This window comes from Thalia democratica, chromosome 6, assembly GCF_965202585.1.
Source record: "Thalia democratica chromosome 6, ktThaDemo2.hap1.1, whole genome shotgun sequence".
Classification (NCBI taxonomy): Eukaryota; Metazoa; Chordata; class Thaliacea; order Salpida; family Salpidae; genus Thalia; species Thalia democratica.
Window position 1 is genome coordinate 47,042,888 of NC_139170.1, and position 21,298 is coordinate 47,064,185.

The 21,298-nt window shown below is 27.7% G+C and overlaps 1 protein-coding gene across 1 annotated transcript; it reads left to right on the top strand.

The window, feature by feature from the left end:
• The first annotated feature begins 4,042 nt into the window (after positions 1 to 4,042).
• LOC145839427 (ubiquilin-1-like) lies at positions 4,043 to 13,143 on the top strand. Its single transcript, XM_082946999.1, has 12 exons — positions 4,043 to 4,169; positions 5,729 to 5,990; positions 6,701 to 6,816; positions 7,803 to 7,910; positions 8,206 to 8,315; positions 8,563 to 8,702; positions 9,054 to 9,212; positions 9,567 to 9,706; positions 10,069 to 10,259; positions 10,783 to 10,952; positions 11,688 to 11,835; positions 12,768 to 13,143. Exons 1-12 carry the CDS (start codon positions 4,077 to 4,079, stop codon positions 12,772 to 12,774), a joined length of 1,644 nt encoding a protein of 547 aa, XP_082803125.1. The 5' UTR covers positions 4,043 to 4,076; the 3' UTR covers positions 12,775 to 13,143.
• Positions 13,144 to 21,298: the final 8,155 nt, after the last annotated feature.

The window sequence follows — 21,298 nt, forward strand, 5'->3', positions numbered from 1 at the left end:
TGAAAAAAAAACGTCAAAAATTAAAAATCAAAGACTTAATTGCAAAACTGCAGATCTTAGGAAAGACGCCCATACCATTTTTAAAGACCAACTTTGACTCTTTATTTAAGAATTCTCCGAAACTATTTTTTATGACGAATTTTTTTTTTTGTGACGTCATTTTTGAAAAAAAATACGTCAAAAAATAAAAATCAAAGACTGAATTGCAAAACTACAGACCTTAGGGAAGACGCCCATACCATTTTTTTAGACCAACTTTGACTCTTTATATGAGAATTCTCCGAAACAAAATTACATCGAATACTTGGCGAATACTACACTAAATGCTGCAACGGCACTTATGTGAGTTGTGAATGCCTGTTGTTTTGCAACTAGTTTTTTATGTTTAAGGGAACTATTGTTGAATAGTGAATGTACATACAAAAATTCTAGTGCATAGTCATGCACTTTTATAGTAAACATACTCAAGAAAAGTGATAGTATTTTGGAAATTTCTATTCTGAAAAATATATAATTATCCAAAGGAGATTGTATTATAAAAAAACAAATTAGTAAGTATTTTTTTGACCTTTCAGATTTTTTTTGTTTTGCATAGCAATTGTTAACTTGTTTATATTTTATAAGTCCTGGACAAGGCATTAAACTGTATCTGTGTAGTATGACTTGATAACCAAAAGAATTTTTGTGCTCCAAGTTATTAGACCTAACTTTCTGGGCACTAATTTTTTTCTTTAATGAACAAATATTGTATAGAAAAAATATAAATTACTTCCTTGTGGTTAAAATTTACCTGAAAGATTAAAAAGCTTACTTTAAAATTTTTAAAAGAGAGTAACATAAGTTTATACTTGTTTTAAGTTTTTGTGGTCAATGTTTGCATCTAATGTTTATTTAAAACATAAAACTCTTTGTACAATTACTATCATAAGTATAATTCACATAAACATTTAGCTTGTAGTTCAAACTTTTTTTGACTGGTAATTTAGTTTTATTATTTATGTATAAATATTAACAAGGTTTTATTTAATGGTTATGCCATTTCAAGATTTAACCAGCTGTCATTTTAACTATTAATTCATATCCAAGATTGCAAAAAAAAACCTAGAATCCTGGAAAACCTGGATTTTGACAATTTAGACTAAAAAACTGGAATTTGAGAACTTTTTTGTAACCTGGAATTTAAATTAAAAATCACTAAAAAACATAAAAATACCTGGGATTTTAAACAAATATCACATGTTAAGTAGTAAAATTTTGATTTAACATAATAAATCTATTGTAGAGATATAAATTTATTGTCACCATTAAATTTTTTTTTATTAAAAAACACACTCAAAATAGCGTTAAGATATCTTTTTAATGTTTATTTTACACAGTTTTATACCCTAAATTCAATTTAAAACTAAAAATAGACCCTAAAACGTGTTATTTTAAATACCTGGAAGAAATTTGCCAAAAACATTTGGAAACCCTGCATTTCTATCTTAATTGATTTTTTTTCTACTTGGTTATTATTTAATAGTCTTTTTTTATTAAAGTTATAAAACTTTTATAAAATTATTTTTATTGTCAAATTCTAACCTTACAAGCTATATTTAAATGTTATTTAATTCAAAAACTATTGCTAAAAAATTAATAATAAATATAAACCTATGCCAAAAAGTCACTTTTGTTTTTTTTTAGTTATAAGTCTGAACCAAATGTATGAACCAAGTAAGTTAAGAAGATTGAGTTTTTCACATGAATAAACTTATTTTGAAAATAACTTACAAATTTTGTGTACAGTATTGTCAAAAAATAAGGACAACTTAGGCTAGTTTGAAAATTTCAAACTAATTTTGTGAATTATAATGTTTTTTTGGTAAAATTTCATTAAATATTGGATGTTTTTTTAAATATTTTGGTGTTTTTAAGTATTTAGGCTTGATTTAGTTAGTTTTTCAGTTTTTGGCTCATACTATTTTTCCTATTTTCAAATAAATTCCAGCTGGCCTTTTTAACTTGAAGAGTGGCAACTCTCTTACCAGGGTTATTAGATTTCTTTCAGAAAGTTTGATACACTTAAATATAAAATAAAAAAATGTTTCTTTAGCATTCAGTATTGTTTGTTTCTGGAATTCTGGCAACCCTGCTGTTTACAACAGAAAAACAATGAACACATCATATTTTAACAAAAATATAATAACTTTTTTATTTGTCAAAGCTTTGCTATTGAAAATACTTTTCATACTAAAACAACATTGTCATTGAAAGTTCAAGAGATAGCTTAGTTTATTATAAAAACACATAAGCAGTCAAAACCTAAACAAACGTAAAATTGAATTTTTTAAAAGATTAAGGATATACTTAAGCCCTATTTGTGTAAAAATTTTGAAATAAAACTGAGAAAAATTCTGTGAAACTGTTAATATTCAGCAATTACACATTTTAAAAATTTTAATTATTTAAATCCCCTCAAATGTGTTCTCTAGTTAGCATAAAAAAAAGTCATGTTGTTACAGGGTTACTTTTAAACAGGAAAGCACTTTAAAAAATCCAAAAAAAGTCAAGAAACATTTGATAAAGTTTTGAAAATTTTGAAAAGCATAAATTATCATTGAATTCAGGGAAGCTATTTTAACTAGAAATGCCTGGAAAAAAGTTATACTAGCTTATTTTAAACTGATTGGTTTTAAAGCTCTTCTAACAAACTTAAACTATTTAGGCTAAGTTTATGAATCAGAGGAGTTTTTATTGTTAAGGTTAGAACTTTTATAATTTACAGGGTTTCCACTTTACCTGGAATCCTGGAAAAACCTGGATTTTGACAATTAACGCAAAAAAAAGGCTGGAAAAACCTGGAATTTTAACAATTTTCACATTTTCAGTTGTGAAATTTCAATTTGTCTATCAAATAAATAAAAAAATTTTGTCATCATAGTTTTTTTTATTATTAAAGTATCTTGTAAATGTTTTTATACTATTTAAAACAGTTTCTTACTTTTAACTTAACTTTAAACTAAAAATAGACCCAAAAATGTGTACCTTAAAAAACCTGGAAGAAATAAGAAAACCTAGAAAAAATTTGAAAAAAAACAAGTGGCAACCCTGAATTTATAAATTTATGTTGCAACTGCATTATTTGAATACATTTATGTTAAATTGTAATTGTAGATAAGTTTAAAAGATAATAATTTGTACAATGTACAGTTTTGATGATTAGTAATAATTTGATCCAATTTAAATTCAATTTATTATCTTTTCTTATTCAATATACAAGGTCATTGTTGTACTACGGTAAAATTTAATCAAAAAATCATATTTACTTATGGTTATTATCTATTTTTAAATTAAAGTTTTTGTTTTTATTTAATAATCATTTTAAAGCTTTGTTTTAAACTTAGTTAATAATTGCATTTTGTCTGTGTATGCTTCTAGAAAAGTTTAGAAATGCCTAGTTAGTGCTTTAATAACATCTTAAGCTCCATTTAATGTATAAATTTGATAAAGCTTTTAGTTATTTGTGTAAAAATCAAATAACTTCCGTAACTCAAATTGGTTTCAAGCAAGTTGACAAAGAAATAGACTTTTAGAATAACTAAAATTCCAAAATTAAAAGATATACTTGTAAAAAAATCTTGAACTTAAATAAAAAATATATTATAAAATTTACAATTTGATTAAATTATAGTTTTCTAATGTTAAAAAGTTTTTTAATAGGAGTCACAAAGTTTTAAATATGTTGATGTATTTAACTTTAAAATAAGCTCTGAACAAATTCTAAAACTAAAACAACTACTAATTGGTGGTACAGATATAAATACAAAGCTTAACAAGTACAACCAGACAGTAATTGAAAATTTTCAACAATAGTAGTAGTATGTTTAAATTAGTTTTCTATGAAATGTACAGTTAAACAGTGTACTTGTTAACTGTAATTTATAGTTATTTAAATAATTTTTTATGACATTAATAAGAGACCTGGAGTTCAATTCTAGTTGTTAAATTTGAATGAAAATAGTTTACATTTAAAACCCATGTGTTTCAAAATAACTTGTATTTTAGATTTGTTATAAGTTAGTTATATAAGATTGAAAATGTCAGAAGAAGTTCAAGAGTATTCCATCACTTTGAAGGCACCAAAAAGCAAAGAAGTTGTCAAAGTGCCTCCTAAATGCACCATAAAAGAGGTAATTAGAAAAATTTATAGATTTTTTTATAGTATTTTATTTAAATCCTTTATTTTAAAAATAATTTAATGAGTAAGAGTAACAAATTTACGATTAGTTAATTTTCATAGAGTTCTAAGTAAAAAATGTAGTTATAATTAAAAGGTTTACACCAGAGCATATGTGGTTTTTTTTAGACCAGATTTTTCAATATTTCCAAATATATTATCTACAATATTTTTAGCTTGTGTCTCAAACCTTAAAGAATTTGTGAAATGGAATTTATTTATTTTTTTTTTGGTTTTTAAATAAGCAAATGTTCTACCAATTTAAAAACAAATTTAAAAAATTGTTGAATTTATTTAAATTTTGAAATTATACTTAAGATATATTATAGATATATATGTTAGCTAAGTTAGTTGTAAAACAAAACAAACAGATATTTTTAAGGAAAATAGAAGCTAAAATTATGAATGTTTTAATTTTAAAAACATGTGCTAAAAATATATGACTTTATTTTTTTACCTGCAACCAAAAAAATATTTTTTAGTGAAATGGTTCTATAAATGTTGAAAGAATTTATAAAATAGTTTTGGATTTCGTCAGTTTCAATTTCAAAAAATTAAAAATAATACTTTAATTAGTAATTATGTTATGTGATATGGTAATTTTGTTAGAAGTTTATAGCATTTTTATGTGTTTTCTTTAGATTTTTTCACTATTGAATTTATATTAACTGTTGAAACTGATTTTATAAATAGTATTTGTAGACTTTTACTTAGTTAAATAAGTGTAACATCAATAATTAATAAGTAATAGATATACTCAGTTGAAATTATTTCTTCATATTCACCTACTAGTTTTCTAGATAGTATGTTTCTAATTTTAAATTTAAATGTTAAGTTTACTTCTTGTGTTTTGAGAGTTTATAATATAGGTTAGATATATGTATTTGAAGCTTTTTTAAATATTTCATGAATACATTTTTAAGGGTACAAAAGCACTCCATTTATAAAATAACTCAGAACTTAAATTTTTTATTCAAGTTTATGTACCTATAACAAACTAAAATGTAGTTTTTATTTTCAAAATGGAAGTTTGAGTCTAGAGAGTAAGTGCTACTCAAATTTGAAAATAAAAATAATTTGTTTTAAATTAAAAGGTATGTGCGCTTTGCTCAGGCTCCACAACAAAGTAGTATTAAGTGAAGTAGGTATCAAGTTAAAAAAATTGCAAAGTAAACCAACTTGTAAAATAAGTAACACTATGGCCTTAGACACAGCTTTTGTGGGCATAAAAGTTTTGAATCAAATCAACCAAGTCTAACAAAAACTAACATTAAATAACTTACTAAATTTACTTGATCTACTTTTTGTTTAACACACTAAAATTCACAAACATCATTATAACAAAATTTAATGTTAGTTAAATCAGTTTCACAATTATGGTACAACATGCAAAACCTTAAGACCTCAAATGCAGATTTAAGGGGTATAAAATTTATTTAGCAAAATAACTAAGTAGTTAAATAGTTAACAAAACTAGTAAAATCTAATTTTTACAACCATTTTTTTTTCAAGCTGCGCGAAAAAGCATGCACTGCTTTCTCAGCCACCATGGACAGGGTGGTGCTCATATTCGCCGGTAAAATATTGAAGGACGAGGACACCATTGAGACGCACAAGATAAAGGACAAACACACCATCCATGTGGTCATCAAGAACAAGCCGTCCACTTCAGCGCCGCCACCGCAGCAAAACCGTCCTGCTACCACCAACCAACCTGCTAGCGCGCCTAACACGAACAACACTGGCACCACCAACAACGCCAACAACATGTTTGGTGAGTTGTGTTCTGTTTTAGCTTTTATTTAATCTCAACTTTTTTATTTACTTTTGACACACATAACATTTTTAAATTTAATATTACATTTCTTAAGTAATTATTTTTATTCATTTCAAATCCTCTTATGATTTCATAGTTAACAGTTTGTTTGGTAACTAACTATAAGTAATTTATTGAATATTTTTATACTGACTGATACTGAGTGCACTTTATTTTGAAAGATTTTGTTTTACAGTATTTTAATTGTAATATAAAGGTTTTCAGCTTTTATTATTTATTATACTTTTTTGTTGTTTAAAATTACATTTTAATCTGTGTTCATACTTATAGATGGTTTATCTGACAGTATTTGTTTATTAAAGCTTGACCAAGTTGCATTGAAAACCTAGAAAATACATTTGCTACACTAATCTAAAGAATACCTTGTTTTTTAAATTTATTTTGTCAAAATAATTATGATCTTCAAGTTAATACACATATACTTTTTATATTATCTTTTAACATACAAACAGATTAAAATTATTTTGGTATTCTTCCAAAACGGGTGTGCGTAACAATTAATTAAACTAATTTTGAACATAAGTACAGCTATTTAGGATCTTACTTTGCAAACGGAAAACTGTTAAACATATTTAAAAGACACCATTTTCAAAATTTTCGATTTGTTTATTTAATTTACACCTTGTTAACTATTAACTTTGTACCAGCTGGACTTGGCGGACTCGGTGGTCTTGGCGGACTGGGCAGCATGTTCGGACAGCAAGGCGGTCTCGGGGGTGACAGGATGAGGCAGATGCAGGAACAGATGATGAACAATCCGCAGGTATTTATTTTGATTTGTGTAGATCACCCATATAAGTTCGTATGTAACACCCTTACAATTAAAAATTGAATACGCATATACGTTTATACTCCATTTATATTTCAATTCTTGTTGTTTTATATATAGTTATGTATTTTATTTATTCAATAGTATTACTAATTTAATTTTTGTTAAAAAAGCCATATAAGTTGACGTAGTTTTGTACTTTGTTTTCGCAACACATTATGGTTTCATCTATTTTTTGTTCTTTGTCTTAATTACTGTCTACTTTTTAATTAGTTGTTTTAAGATTTTGCTTTTTAAACTGACAAAAGTGAGTTGCTGCTTTTTACAAATATAGTTATTCATTGCACATATATATGAATATTTTTTTGACTTAAAATGATCACTTTGTTTCAAAATTGATTAATTAAGTTAAAAGTTTTTGTATTTCCTCAATTTAAGGAAATAAATTAAAAAAAAACCAAAGGTTATTGTAATATAGAATTAAGTTTTATACAAGCTTTAAATATATATTTCACTAAATTCATTAAATACCTTTAGTTTACACTAAGTCTTAGAAAAAAAACTGCATAAGATATAGTAATTAAGAGTTAAATAAAAACTAATGAAATTAAAAGTAACTCAATTAACTAGAAAAGAAAAAAATATTAAACAATTTAATCTTTTTTTTGGTAATCAAAGAAGTAATTAAAAAAAAAATATTTAAAGTGAGTATTTATTTTTTTATTCATTCCCATAATGAGAATCAGATGTATTTTTTTTACTTAAAATAATTTTACATTGTAGCTTTTGGTATAAAAACCAATTAATTTTACCATTTTAATATTAATGACGGAGTGAATAAACTCACTTTTTTCGAAAGCAATTGCCGCTCAAACTTGTTGTTTCCTCCAATTGCTTATCCAGGTTTCAATTACCTGGGAAAATATTTAATTGGCATTAGGAGGTTTAAAATTGTGTTGTAATATAAACATATCATACAGATGATGGAGCAAGCGATGAACTCGCCAATGATGCAGTCGATGTTGGACAATCCCCAACTCCTGCAAAACATTATGATGGGCAACCCGCAAATGCAAGAACTCATGGAGGTTCGTTTAATTGTTGATAATTTATGATGAGCAACCCGCAAATGTGGCAAATAATTGAAACTTGTTCGAATTGTTTGCCTGTGTTAAAATATTGAATAGAAGCAAAACTATCAAGTTCTTGAAGTATAGTATCTCTCGTTTAAATGCTTTAAATTTAGTTTTTTTTTGTGCTTTCAACGCAAAAATAAGTTGCTGCTCAATATCTCATCGACAGCATTTTTCTCCTTGGAACGTGCCAATTTGTAGAAACAAGCTTGTGGAAGTTTTTCATTAATTAGTATAATAAAATAAACAGAGAAACCCGGAGATCAGGCACGCTTTGAACGATCCGAGCTTGCTGAGGCAGACGATGGAGCTCGCGAGGAACCCCGCAGCCATGCAGGAACATCTCAGGAACCAGGACAGGTATTGAAAATTATCAGTATATTTATAAAGTATAAAACTAAGGTGAGGGGTTGACAACAATTAAAAAGTAATGTAAGAGCTTGTATGACAGCAAATTCTAAATTAAACTCTTAAACAAAACTCAGAGTAATGAGAAAGTTGGAATCGATGCTTGTTTTAGACTGCAAAGCCTTCTCATTTTTTATTTCGTTGGTTTCTCAAACTACAACAATAATAATAACTTAGTATTTCGATCAATTCAAAACAGAGTTATGAGCAACTTGGAGTCAATGCCAGGCGGCAGTGCTGCATTGCAACGCGCTTTCACCGACATTCAATCGCCAATGATGGACTCTCTCGCAAGAAACCCCTTCGCATCGTTGGCTAGCAACAGCAATGAGCCTACTGGTAGGTATTGTATAAGTTATTTTTTACCACAAAATAATTAAATGGTAGATGAGTGTTATTTAATTTAAAAGCTCTAGCATAGTTGTGTAATGTTTATTGACAATAATTGTAATAGATATTGCAATAACAATGAGCCAAGTGGTTAGTTGTTAAATATTCTGTTTGCAATTTCGTACACATAAAATGTTTCTTTGTTTTTTTTTTTGATATTAAGTAAAATTTTTGCCGGCTACAACTAGTTTCTTTATGATGATGCTTTTTATTTGAGAGAGTCTTCATAGTCAGTTGGTTCCAACCAATGCATATTATGTTGCTACCAGTATTTTATTTACCACAAACTACATCCAACAGAAACGCCAACGACTGAGAACACCGAGCCGCTGCCGAACCCGTGGGGAGGTGCACAGCAGCAAGCGAGCAGCAACACCTCAACCAATAGGAACACAACTAATAACACTAACAGTGCTGGTGGTAACAACACCAATAACATGTTCGGTGCTAACATGGCCGGTTGGTATCTTTGCTTTTTTTGGGTTTTCAGGGGTGATAAATTGCGGTTTACTTTTATTTTCTCTGATCTAGTTTTAAATAATTTATAAATGTTTAGAAATGAAAGTTATATTGTATCAGTCCCAACATCATGAAGTTTTAATATAAGAATTTTCAATAGTTTTACAGTTTGTTCTCCATTTAAAATAGTCTTAAATGTATTTTATGCAATTAAAAATGCGTTGTTTGGGAACTAATACAATTTTTTTTTGTGAATGTTTCTTCAATTTATAATCATCGTTCAGTGATGAAGTTTTTTATCAAATTTACAAACATTTTCATAAAATTTACAAACATTTTCATAAAATTCAACAGGAATGTTCAACACGCCGGGCGTGCAGGATATGATGTCACAATTGACTTCCAACCCGGACATGATGACGAACATGATGCAGTCGCCCTACGTCAGAACCATGATGCAACAGATGGCCAACAACCCCGAAACGATGCAGCAGGTTTGTGTGTGCAACTAAAGTTAATTTCATGTTGTATAAAATGTTATTCACAAGTATAAGTTTTTTATCTCAGTATAACTTGATAGCTCTTAAGTTTAAAGGTTAATGGACAGTTACCACTAGATTTAAACGGTCGTGTCTTATTATGATACAGTATTAATAACAACAAATTGGCGTTTAACTCATAATTAAAAGTTTAGTAAGGCGTGTTAGTTTAACCTAAACAGCCTGATTATGACCATATGTTTGTATTTAATTCAGTTTACTAATAAAATGTACAATTAATCACAAAAACATTTTTATCAGTAGCTTTGATAACAAAACTGTTTTAATATTTTTTATTGCATTTTAATATCACACAGATGTTGGGAAGCAACCCGTTGTTCGCAAACAACCCGCAAATGCAGCAGATGATGCCGCAAATGATGCAGATGATGCTCGACAACCCTGCAATGATGCAGCAGATGGGAAACCCCCGCACGCAGCAGGCGTTGCGGCAGATCCAGGAGGGAATGCAGCAGCTGCAATCCGAAGCGCCAGGACTGTTTCCCGGGTAAATTGTTTTAATTGCACAGTTTTCAGATCTATATTTTTTTGACATAGTATCACACAAGTAGTCTATACTGGTCATAGTCATAAAAAGACAGTTTTTTATTTGTTGTTTCATATTAAAATATTTACTTGACTAATTTTTCAATTACATAGCCAAGTATATCTAAAATTTATTTTGCATCAAATTTTTTTGGATATTTTATTTTTCACTTGCTGATCTAGATTTTTCCAAGAAAGTATTCAATTCGTTTATTTATTACTTTCAATTGTATAAGTTTTAGCAGAGAAGTTGGTAGACTTGGTTTTACAAAGTAAGCTGTTTTAAATAGCAATAGTTTAGGAATAAAGATATATATGAAATATGAAAACTCTACTTTCATTAAAACTACTTTTATGTGTGTAAAGCAACTCGAAGTATTAATTATTTAATACTGATCATTTGCATGAAATTTTTATTTGGCTATTATTCAGTTGTCAAACAACTTTTTTATTGTAACAATAAATAATGATAAATTTAACAACAGAGCCGCAGGATTCGGAGGCGCAGGAGCTGCCACTGGCGGGAACCAGACATCAACTGGCAACAACCAATCAAATGCCGGTAATATTTTCAACAGCCAATCGGCGGGCGGTATGCTGAACGACCCGGGTATTTTGAACATGATGAGGAACCTCATGGGAGGCCAGCAACAAGGTTTGTTTGTTTGATTTTGTATAAATAAGTCACCACATGATTGTTAATATAAAGAATTGTCATATAAGTATTCTTCATTGTAGTTAATGAGTTTTTCGCAATTCACACTCGAGTATTGATTTTTAACCATAAAGTTTTGACTTTTCATTTATCTATCTAAACCAGGGGTCGGCAAACTGCGGACAGCATTTGATATTTCGTTTTAACTAAATTAATTTAATGTTGATTTCAAAAATATGTTTAATAATTTTAGTGTTATCTTTAGAAGATAATCTATTGCCTAATTTTTTAAATACAAAAAAATAGTAAAAATTCCGTTTTTTTAAGCACATTAAAGTTGTATCGAATCTACATTTTTTTATAAATGTTACTTGCCAAAATTAAGTCGAACGAAACGGGCTTATCGATTGTTATGTGTTAAAAGCTTACCGTGTTTATGAACGTTTTACCTTTAAAAATAACGCCTACCGTTTGGTCAGTCACGCCACAATTTATCAGAATTTAAACTAACAGTTATTCCTCTTCGCAGGCACAAATTCTCAAACGTACCAATTTAGTTGGTTTCAAATCGTTTCAATTGAAAAACAACTGATCAAACTTATTTACTAAATTATTATTTGTAACAAGTGCAAACGAAAATATCAGTCTACTAAAACCAGCATTATATCCCTTTGATTTTACAATTTATACCCACAGTAGTGAGCAAGCTTTGATATTTATTATTTCTCTTGGCAGGCGCAAACTCGCAGGAGCCGCCCGAAGAGAGGTACAGGACGCAGTTGGAGCAGCTGGTGCAGATGGGCTTCACCAACAGAGAGGCCAACATCAGGGCGCTGCAGGCCACCAACGGCAACGTGAACAGCGCTGTTGAGTTTCTGCTCACGTGAGTTTGTTTGCAATTTATCTACTATAGGTTGACTTTTACTGTTATGATATTTGGTAAGTATGTATTAACATTTCAAGCGTAGTGTTCATACACTCCCATTGGCTTTTGTTTTAAGGTTTTCCAACTGTCAGTACTTAATATTTTTAATTTATTTGGAGTTACTTCAGTGATGAAGCGAACCTTTTTTAATAAGGTTGTCAATAAGACAATTTTAAATTCAAAGTTTATTGTTTAACACAAAGTTTTATGCGTTGGTGCAATGATCTTGAATTAATAAACTTAATAAGGTTGTAGATTTTGTGAATTAGTAACTTGGTTCATAAAACCAGTGGTTCCAACAGTTTCAATATGTTTTCACAGTAGATTTAAACAACTTTTTTTTACACTTAGATTATTATTATTATTTTACTATTTTTATGAATTAGTAGTATTTCTTTACATATACCAAACACTACAACTTGTTAAAAACAATCAAACAATGACATTTTTAATTTATAATTATATATTTTGTTCTGCATAAAATTTCATGTAACTTAATTAAGTATTTGCTTAGATCAGGGTTTCCCTAACTTTTTAAGGCCACCTTTAAAGAAATTAAAAAAGCTATGGTCCCTCCGACGAAATTTCTCAAAAACTACCATTTAAAAATGCCCAAGACTCTTTTGCTATTCATAATCAACTCCAAAACATCTAGTAAGTCTCAAATTATGACTTCGTGGCCCCATTTAATATTCACGCCCCCCTTTGGCCCTTTGCCCCCAATATTGCCCAGTTTGGGAAACCCTGACTTAGATTATCAATATTGGTCTTTTTTAAGTGTTTTATTTTAATGAATTTCTAATTTATTTTCATTTAATTTTTGAAGCAAAATGTTATAGCAATAAGTTTAAATAATAAATTCTTTTATTATAAAAATAATAACTTTGCAGCCATTGATGAACATCTGAACGAAAATTTCTGATGGCGGATTTTGTCGCTTCAATTAATTATTTTCTTAAATTACATTTCCTTCAATAGCATAGGTTTCACGAAAAACTTTCTCTTAATAAAATGAATATGTGATGTTTTTGTATTTATTGGTATAAAAAGTTGTAGTTTAACATGCTTTTTCTAAATGTGCAATTTTATGCACTTCTCTTTACAGAATGTTTTTTCTGCCACAATATTTATAAGATAAAAAGTATGAATTCTACAAGAAAATTGTAAGTGTTTGTATATTTGTTATCATAGTTTTCTTTTCGGCAGTAGTTATTTTCGTGAGCTTTAACAGTTTGCTGTTATAATAAATAAACTGTCTCAACTTAATTGTTTGATTTTTATTTAAGTTCTATTTGTTTGACTGAGTTTAGTATATTTTTGATTATTTGATATAATAAGTTGATGATATTTTGATAAACATGTAAACTGTTTCAAATATTGTCCGTTTTTTAGTACTTAACTTTTATGGTATAATTTGTTAAATTATTGTTCATCAGAAATGTTTATATTTATTTAGTTGAAAAGTTTTTTGAATCTTGTAAGAAATAAGCAGAAGTATTAATATTAAAGAGCAACGAAGTTGTTTATTTAAACTATTTATGTTCCATTAAAAGTAACTTTTCAAATTATATAAGTATTAAGTTTAATTTTGTACTTATCAAATGTAGGAGCTTTTAAAATAAAACTTTCGTTGTAGATAAATAACTTAAAAATTTTTGTATCCTTTTAGTTTTAACTAAAATTCAGTTTTTGCCCAAGAAGATAAATATTGATTTAGTATTTCAAAATTATTTATTATAAAACAATATTTAACTCTATGTATTAAAGATCTTAAGTTACAACTAATTTTTCATTTAAAACAAATATAACAAATTAAGGCTTACATTTTTAAGATGTATTCAAAACTTATAAATATAAATTATAATAATGTAACTTGTTTTAAATCAAACAATTTAAAGTTCTCGACTTAAATGTCTTTAAGGAGATTTATATCCAATATTTATTTCAACAGTTTATTACAATCAAAACAATGTTTCACTCCTATACTTGCATATAGGAGATCCTCAGTTGTTGTAAATAGGTCTTATTCAAATAGAATCTATTTGAATAAGACCTATTTACAACAACTGAGGATCTCCTATATGCAAGTATAGGAGTGAAACATTGTTTTGATTGTAATAAACTGTTGAAATAAATATTGGAAATATAAATTATGATAAAAAAATGTAAAATTTTGAATTTGTTTAAAAATAACAGTATTTTAAAACTCGATATTTTTTAAGAAACTTATGCTTTAACAATCAATTTTCTACAAAACTACTTTGAAAAGTATTTTGTAATTAGTAAACTCTTTCATTTTGCTTCATAAAAAGAGTTACAGTGGCATTAATTTTAGTAAGTGTTTTAAAAGAAATCTAAAAAAGTTTAAAATTCGTTATGTTAGTAATTTTTTATTTACTAATAAAACTTATTCTATTGTGTTTTAATAAAAGTACTGTTTGTATGAAACAGTTTAAAGAAACGATTCTTTCTTTATCTATTAATTCGTTTGAAATTGATTAAAGCGACTAGTTATGAATTGAGCCTGGTGTACAGTGATTGTATTTTAATACTTTTAAAATAAAAAACTCTTGTACCCTTTGATAAAGTATAAAACAAGCGGTACAACTTTTATAAACGAAAACACAAAGTTCCCAGAAATTATTCTAAGTATAAGTAGTAACTTTAAAGACATTTTTTATTAACCGAGTAAGAAGTAAGCGCATTCAACTTGAGTTATATAAGATATTTGAATTAATATTTTTTTATAAAGATATTTGAATGCAATACCTGATTTTTAGAGAAAACCGTCATCACCGATAATTTGTGTATCTTTTAGCAAACTCAAGTTTACTTATACGTCGACTAAGGTTAAAAAATACAATGAGTCTGCAAAAATATCTTTACTTTTTATATTATTTATACTTGTTAAATATCGTGAAAAAAAAAATTAGCAACTGTTCTTTAGCAAAACCAGTTCAAATTTTTGTTCACACTCACAACTGGAATAACTACTTGTAAAGAGCAATTTAATGCCGTTTAAACATATATATTCCATTTAATAAAGCTATTTAAAAAGCCAAAAGAAAAAACTAAATTTTAGTTGATATTGTTTCATATTTTTCTAAATAAACTTTCTGTATATGTGCACACAACTTACATGTACGAAAGCGAGTAAACTCGTTTAACAACAAATTCAAACCTGATGGAAGTTCATTTTTGCATAATTTTTTTTGTTAAAACAAATGTGCATAAGATTCAACTAGGGCTGGGCAACGTACGACATACGGACCGGATCCGGCTCGCAAACAGAAACCTCTGGCCCACGAGACGTTTTTTCTAACTCGAGAAAAATTGTGCAAAAGCAAATTTAGCTTTTTCACAACAAGTATTCTGAAAAGTGCTCTTATTGGGTTTATGCGTTAAGTATTCACTTCACATTCGCTCTAAACGATTTTTGTAAAATTTTCGGAAAAAAAAAGTTTTTCAAAGTTACGCAGTTTGCTAGGGTGTTTAAAGCTTTTTGAGTTTAAACGGCTTGTTACAAGGAAATCCACATAGTTAGATATTTTTTGAGTCTGTGTAAATTTTACAATATATATTTTTAAAACTATTTAAAATCACGATAGCTAAAAATGTTCCGGGTAAAAGAAATGAGCTAATTTATATGGAAAGGTTCTTAAAAAAGGAATAAAAACAGTAAATTTACTAGCTAAAAATGTTTGTAAATCCTAATTTATGACTATCAGAATATGTATTTTTTATGATTACAGATACTGGAAAGCTGTTTTAAATTACGGATTTTTTGGATCCGGAGTGCATATGACTGATTCATCAAGGGCTTGTTCGTTTTATATACGTTGTTTTCTAGCTATCAGTTGTGTTATAGTATAATGACGTAAGCATTTGAGATAGCAGTTTTTCTTACATTAAATGCAGCTTAGACAACTCGACTTCATTAATGTACTTTGATAGATTGTATTAAAAAAAAATTGATTTTTATCATTGTACACAACTACGATAGTGGGTAGCTGTTAAATTTGCACGAAGACACTTTTGCACTAGGGTATAAAATTGCACGAAGACCTTTTTGCACGGGTTAAATTATTTTTTAACTTAGTTTTTTTACTATCACTGTTACTCCAAACCCTTACCTTCGGTCGTTAATTTTTTTTATTAGTAATTTTTTTATATTTTTATTTATAATATTTTTTTTTAAAACTATTTACCCTAACCCTTACCTTCGGTCGGTAGCTTTAATTTTTCTTTTTAACTAATTTAGTTTAATTTTTTATAATAATTTTATTAGTTGTAATTTTATTTTTATTATCACTGTTACCCCTAACCTAACCCTTGTTTCCTAACCCTTACCCTCGGTCAGTAACTTTTTTTTTTCTTTTTGTTTTTTATTAATTTGTATTTTTTTTTCTGTTTTTTTATATCTGTTTTTACTCTGGTGCAAAAATATAACTTGGTGCAAAATTGTTCTCGTGCAATTTTGTCCCCTCGTGCAGTTTCGTTCCTTCGTGTAATTTTGTCTTCGTGTAATTATGACCCGTTCCCATGATAGTAACTTAAAGATATTATAAATCTTTTTAAGCCAACTAGGTCGAGTTTTTGTTATACATGATTATATGAGGTTTTTTTAGCTATTATCACAAATATGGAGGAAGTTTATAAAAATATTAAAACAACAAACTTCTTAAAAACTAATATATTTTACATATTTTTTCAGAATTTTTTATTCTAAACTAGTTAAAAAAAGTAAATATTTAATTCATGGGACATAGTAGTTTAAAATTGATAGAATATAAAAGCCAGAAAATTACTATTCATAACATACCTTTATTTATGTTAAAAGCAGACAAATTATTTTATACGAGGAATTTATAGTTTTGAATAATACGATTTAATGAAAAAAAAAGGCGGTACTTTATTTGTTATAATAACTTTACCTGTCAAAGTTACTTAACTGAGTTGTACAAGCAAGACTTAATGTTTGACTTTTCAAAATTGATGTGTCCATAGTAATTTTCGTTATTATATGACAGAAGCAGCTTAACAAACAAATCAAAATATCAAAACCTAACTACAGTTTAGTTGATAAAAATATTTTAATACACACCCTCATTCATACATAAAGTAGTTAGTAATAAAATGGTGCACCAGTTTTTTTCTACTAATCATTAATCTTATATAACTCGTTAATCCAAAAAAAAATTGAATTGGATTACCATCAATAAGTGAAAAATACATTAGAATGTGAAGCAGGGACGTAGCTAGCTCAAAAAAGTTACGAATCTGCAAAAGTTAAAGCATCTAGAATAACACGTCCTAGCGGGAACACAGCAATTTAAACTACCTCTATTGTTATTGAATTTAATCTGAAAATATGCAGTTATGTTAATACATCAAAAATGAAATGTTGAAGTATGAGTGATAACTGTATACAAAGAAATTTATTTTGCTCCACACCCCCTATGACTCTTTATGTGTTGCCACTTGTTTAAACCCAGAAAACATTCATTAAAAGTAAGTATAAAATAACTTAACACAATTTAAGTCAAAAACATTTATATTAAAAATCAAACATTTAACGTCGTCAATAGTAACAACAAGTTATGCAAACTTTTGTAAAATAAAATTGTATGATTTTCATTTTTGAAGCTACAGCTTCCATTAGAATCAATTTTGCAATGTAGCTTTTTGACAAGTTAAAGCTTTAACGCTCTAAATGTTACAATTTGGATGTGTTTAATTCGTTTAATTTTAACGACACTAAAAGTGCTAAAGAGTACATATATGTCAAAGTTATCTCTCAGGAGTGCATAACTAAGTATAAATGAATGCTAAAAGCTAAGAACGCAGAGTCTTTTCAAGTTGAAATAAAAGCAATTTTTTTCACACATAAGTATACGTTTCTGTAGATTTGCGTAAAGAAATTAAGATAGTTTAGTAAATAATATATACTAGATTCTTTAATGGACTACTAAGTCTTTTAGCAAGATACTGGTAGAGTGTTGGTTTAAATTAAAGGCTGTTTATCCCCCTTTTAGAACAAATAAAGGCGTTATTTTAGGGTTGACACTCTTTATGATAAAAAAGGCTGCCTGAAGTTATAAGAAGATTTAAAAAGAAACTGTTCAAAAATTGAAATAATAATACTAACCAACTTTCAATGCCAAAAAAATAACATAATGACTAAATTTTTAGTAAAATTTCTTAGAAAATGCAAAGATTTAAAGCCAAAAGAAAAAGAGCCTGAAATTTAGAAAAGCTTTCTAAACTAGCCTTATTCGTTCGAAAACTCAAAATAGCTTTAACTATACTGAGTGTGTGAAAACCATGTTACTAAATAGTTTTTGGTTTATTGCTATTTCAATTTAAACAACTTTGTTGTAGAATAGGGATGGGCAACGTAAATAATTGAAAGACCGAATCCAAAAAAAAATCCTCAGCGGGCCGGAGCATTTCGAGTAAGTGATCTACTTGATTCAGTTGGATCCTTTTTTAGATCCGAATCTTTATTCAAAAATATTATCCGGATCCGGCTAAATACTAATTTTAGACAAGGTTTCGTATCCGAATAAAACTAATTTCAAAAGACTTGGATTCGGCTGGATGCTAATTGATAAGGTGTTTTAAAATTTTGAATCAATTTATTAATTACCAAGGTTCTCAAGTATGCAATTTTAAGTTAATTTTTAGTAAGGCCATAGGGGGGGTCCAACATTTTTTTTACAAAAATTAACTTTGGCTTTTATATGAAAGCTTTAAGTACAAACTATAAGCTAGTTTTTTATAAAATTAAAAAGTATCATTTAAATTTTGAGATATTTAAATTTTTGTAAAAATTTTCTGATGTAAACGTATGGACCGCAAATTTTTCGCAGTTAATTTTCTCGGAAATTTTTAAATTCACTAAAAATCTATCTCCTCCTTTATTTTTCAAGCAATCTTCTTCAAATTTTCAGAAAACGTTCTTTATAATAAAAGAAAAAAATGTTACTTTAAGTTTTAGTAACTTAAAAAAATAAAAATTTTATCACAAAAGTAAAAAAAAAGTTTGTTTTTTAATTCCAAAGTAATTTTTTTTATTGTTACTGTATAAAGATTAGACTGTAAAAGTTTGAAGAAGATTGCTTGAAAAATGTAGGAGGAGATAGATTTTAAATAAAATAGTCTTTTTTTCGCTGTTTTAGTTTTCCCTCCCCATAGGGAACCTGTTATGCTGCCCGACTTTGACTGGTCATATCTCAAAAAATAATTCGATTTTTTTAGAACAGTAAAAAGCATCTTGTAGCTTAGAAAAAAACTCTATAAGATAAGATCAACTTGTAAATAACATGGTTTACCCCTCACCCCCTCACCCCCCTATGGCCTTAAGTACCCATAATTCTCTATTTATTACAACTCTGGACCGAATTAATATTAGTTAGTTTTATAAAAACAATAATTTACTTACTATAAGTTACTCGAGCCTAAGATTTCAAATTAAAACAATTAAAACTTTTAACTATTCGAAGTTATCTAAATTTGGTAATCCTTGGCTCGAGGCTATAATAATATTATTATTCAGAAGTTAACTATATTACAACATTAAACTACTATCTTTCAATTTAAAAAACTTATAAAGATTCATTCAAAATTTTGTTAGATTGTAAACTGTTATTACAACATGCACAAATAAATTTCCTAAACAAATCATACTTAAAGTTGATGAGATATTGTTTTGAAATACTGTCATCAGTTGGTCATGATTAAACTTAACCATTTAATTAATCAAAAATTCCTTGATTAAAATATCAATAGCAGAAAAGAGTGCAAACTGTAGTCTCAACTTGGAATATTCTACTAAAATGTAAAGTTGAGCAGTTTTACTTAAAGTAGGTGTGAATATTATTAAAAACTACTTTTCTTAACATTTATAAGATCAACTCACTACACATCTGGGAAAGACATCAATTTTTTACATGTCATTTTCTATGAAAATCGTTATGATAGGTAAGATTATCAAAGTTAGTTCAGCAAACAATTTTTTTTGGATAAATTGAGAAAGAATCAATTGAACTGACTTGAAACAGAACAAGGTACTATAACAAAAGAGTGTTTTTATTACTACAAAAATTAAATGCCATTTTTCTTTTAAAAACGTTTTCAGGTTAAAGTCTTACAGTTTATTTTGTGAAAATAATCTAAAAAAGGTTTTGTACAAATTTTATAATATTTACATTGGCTTGTAGGATTTCATATAAATTTTGAAAATGCCTAGCGGGCCCGATCATCCATTCGCGGATTCCATTAAAATTAAAAAAAGGTTTGGGGGCCGGTCATTTTGACTCCGGGGGCCGGATCCGGCCCGCGGGCCGTACGTTGCCCACCCCTATTGTAGAACATGGTTCAAACAAACTACTAGCAGAAATCTAAAAGTATTTTTAATTTTTAAACAACTTGTTAAAATGCCAAAACTAAGCGTTTATATATATGCAAAGGTGCTCTTAATTTGATTTTCAGCATGCATCCATTTTTATTCAACATTTTTTCTTTTAAAAATTTCCTTAGAACACAGTGGGCTGGCAAGTGGCCATTGACTATTTTTACGACTAAACAGTTAAAGCAAGATTTTTATTTAATTGTTTAAAGCGGGGTTTCGTCTTTTAAAAACTGGGTTCATTTCTGTTCTGCTTTAAGTATACTAAAAGTTATGTAAGCTTAAATGTAGCCAAAATTTGCTTTTTTTAAGTTTAAAAAAGTCTCGAAAAATGCTTAAATTTTGTCAAAATTAAGGTCTACATCTACTGTTAAAAAACACTTTACAAGCTTTTATACAAATACTTTTTTTTAAGTTTTTCCATTTCTTTGGTTTAGTGTTAATTGAAAAAAGACAAAACTCTTTGAATATTTAAATGTAAAAGAATGTTATTTCTCATTTAAAAAATCTTCTATTCTCGTCGAAAATTCATTGATGATTTGCTGGCAATTTAGGGTATTTTTTAGGGTTAATTTTCTCAATTCGCCACCGTACAACCAACATATATTTTTTTCATAATTTAGTAAAAATGACAAGGATTCTATATACAAATTTACAGACAAATCTATCATGTGAAATATAACTATTTTTTAGGTTTTTACAAGCGATATTTCTGTTAAAAAATTTGATATAGTATCCTATCCCTGGTTTTTCACTATGACAAAAAAGACCATTTTGTATGTTCTAGAAGGTTCTTAATGTGTATGTATTCACTTACTTTTGTTTACAGATCATTTAAGCTCCAAGAATGATGAGAACAGTTAGTATTGGTCAAAACATGGTAGCTTAGCATATGTTTTAGTTATTGAAATAGTTTTTTTTTACTATTTTAGCAAATTTAAGGTATTGTAGTACTGAAGTTATTATAGTAGTTTTTGTAATAGTAGTGTTTTTATTTATGATACAAGATAT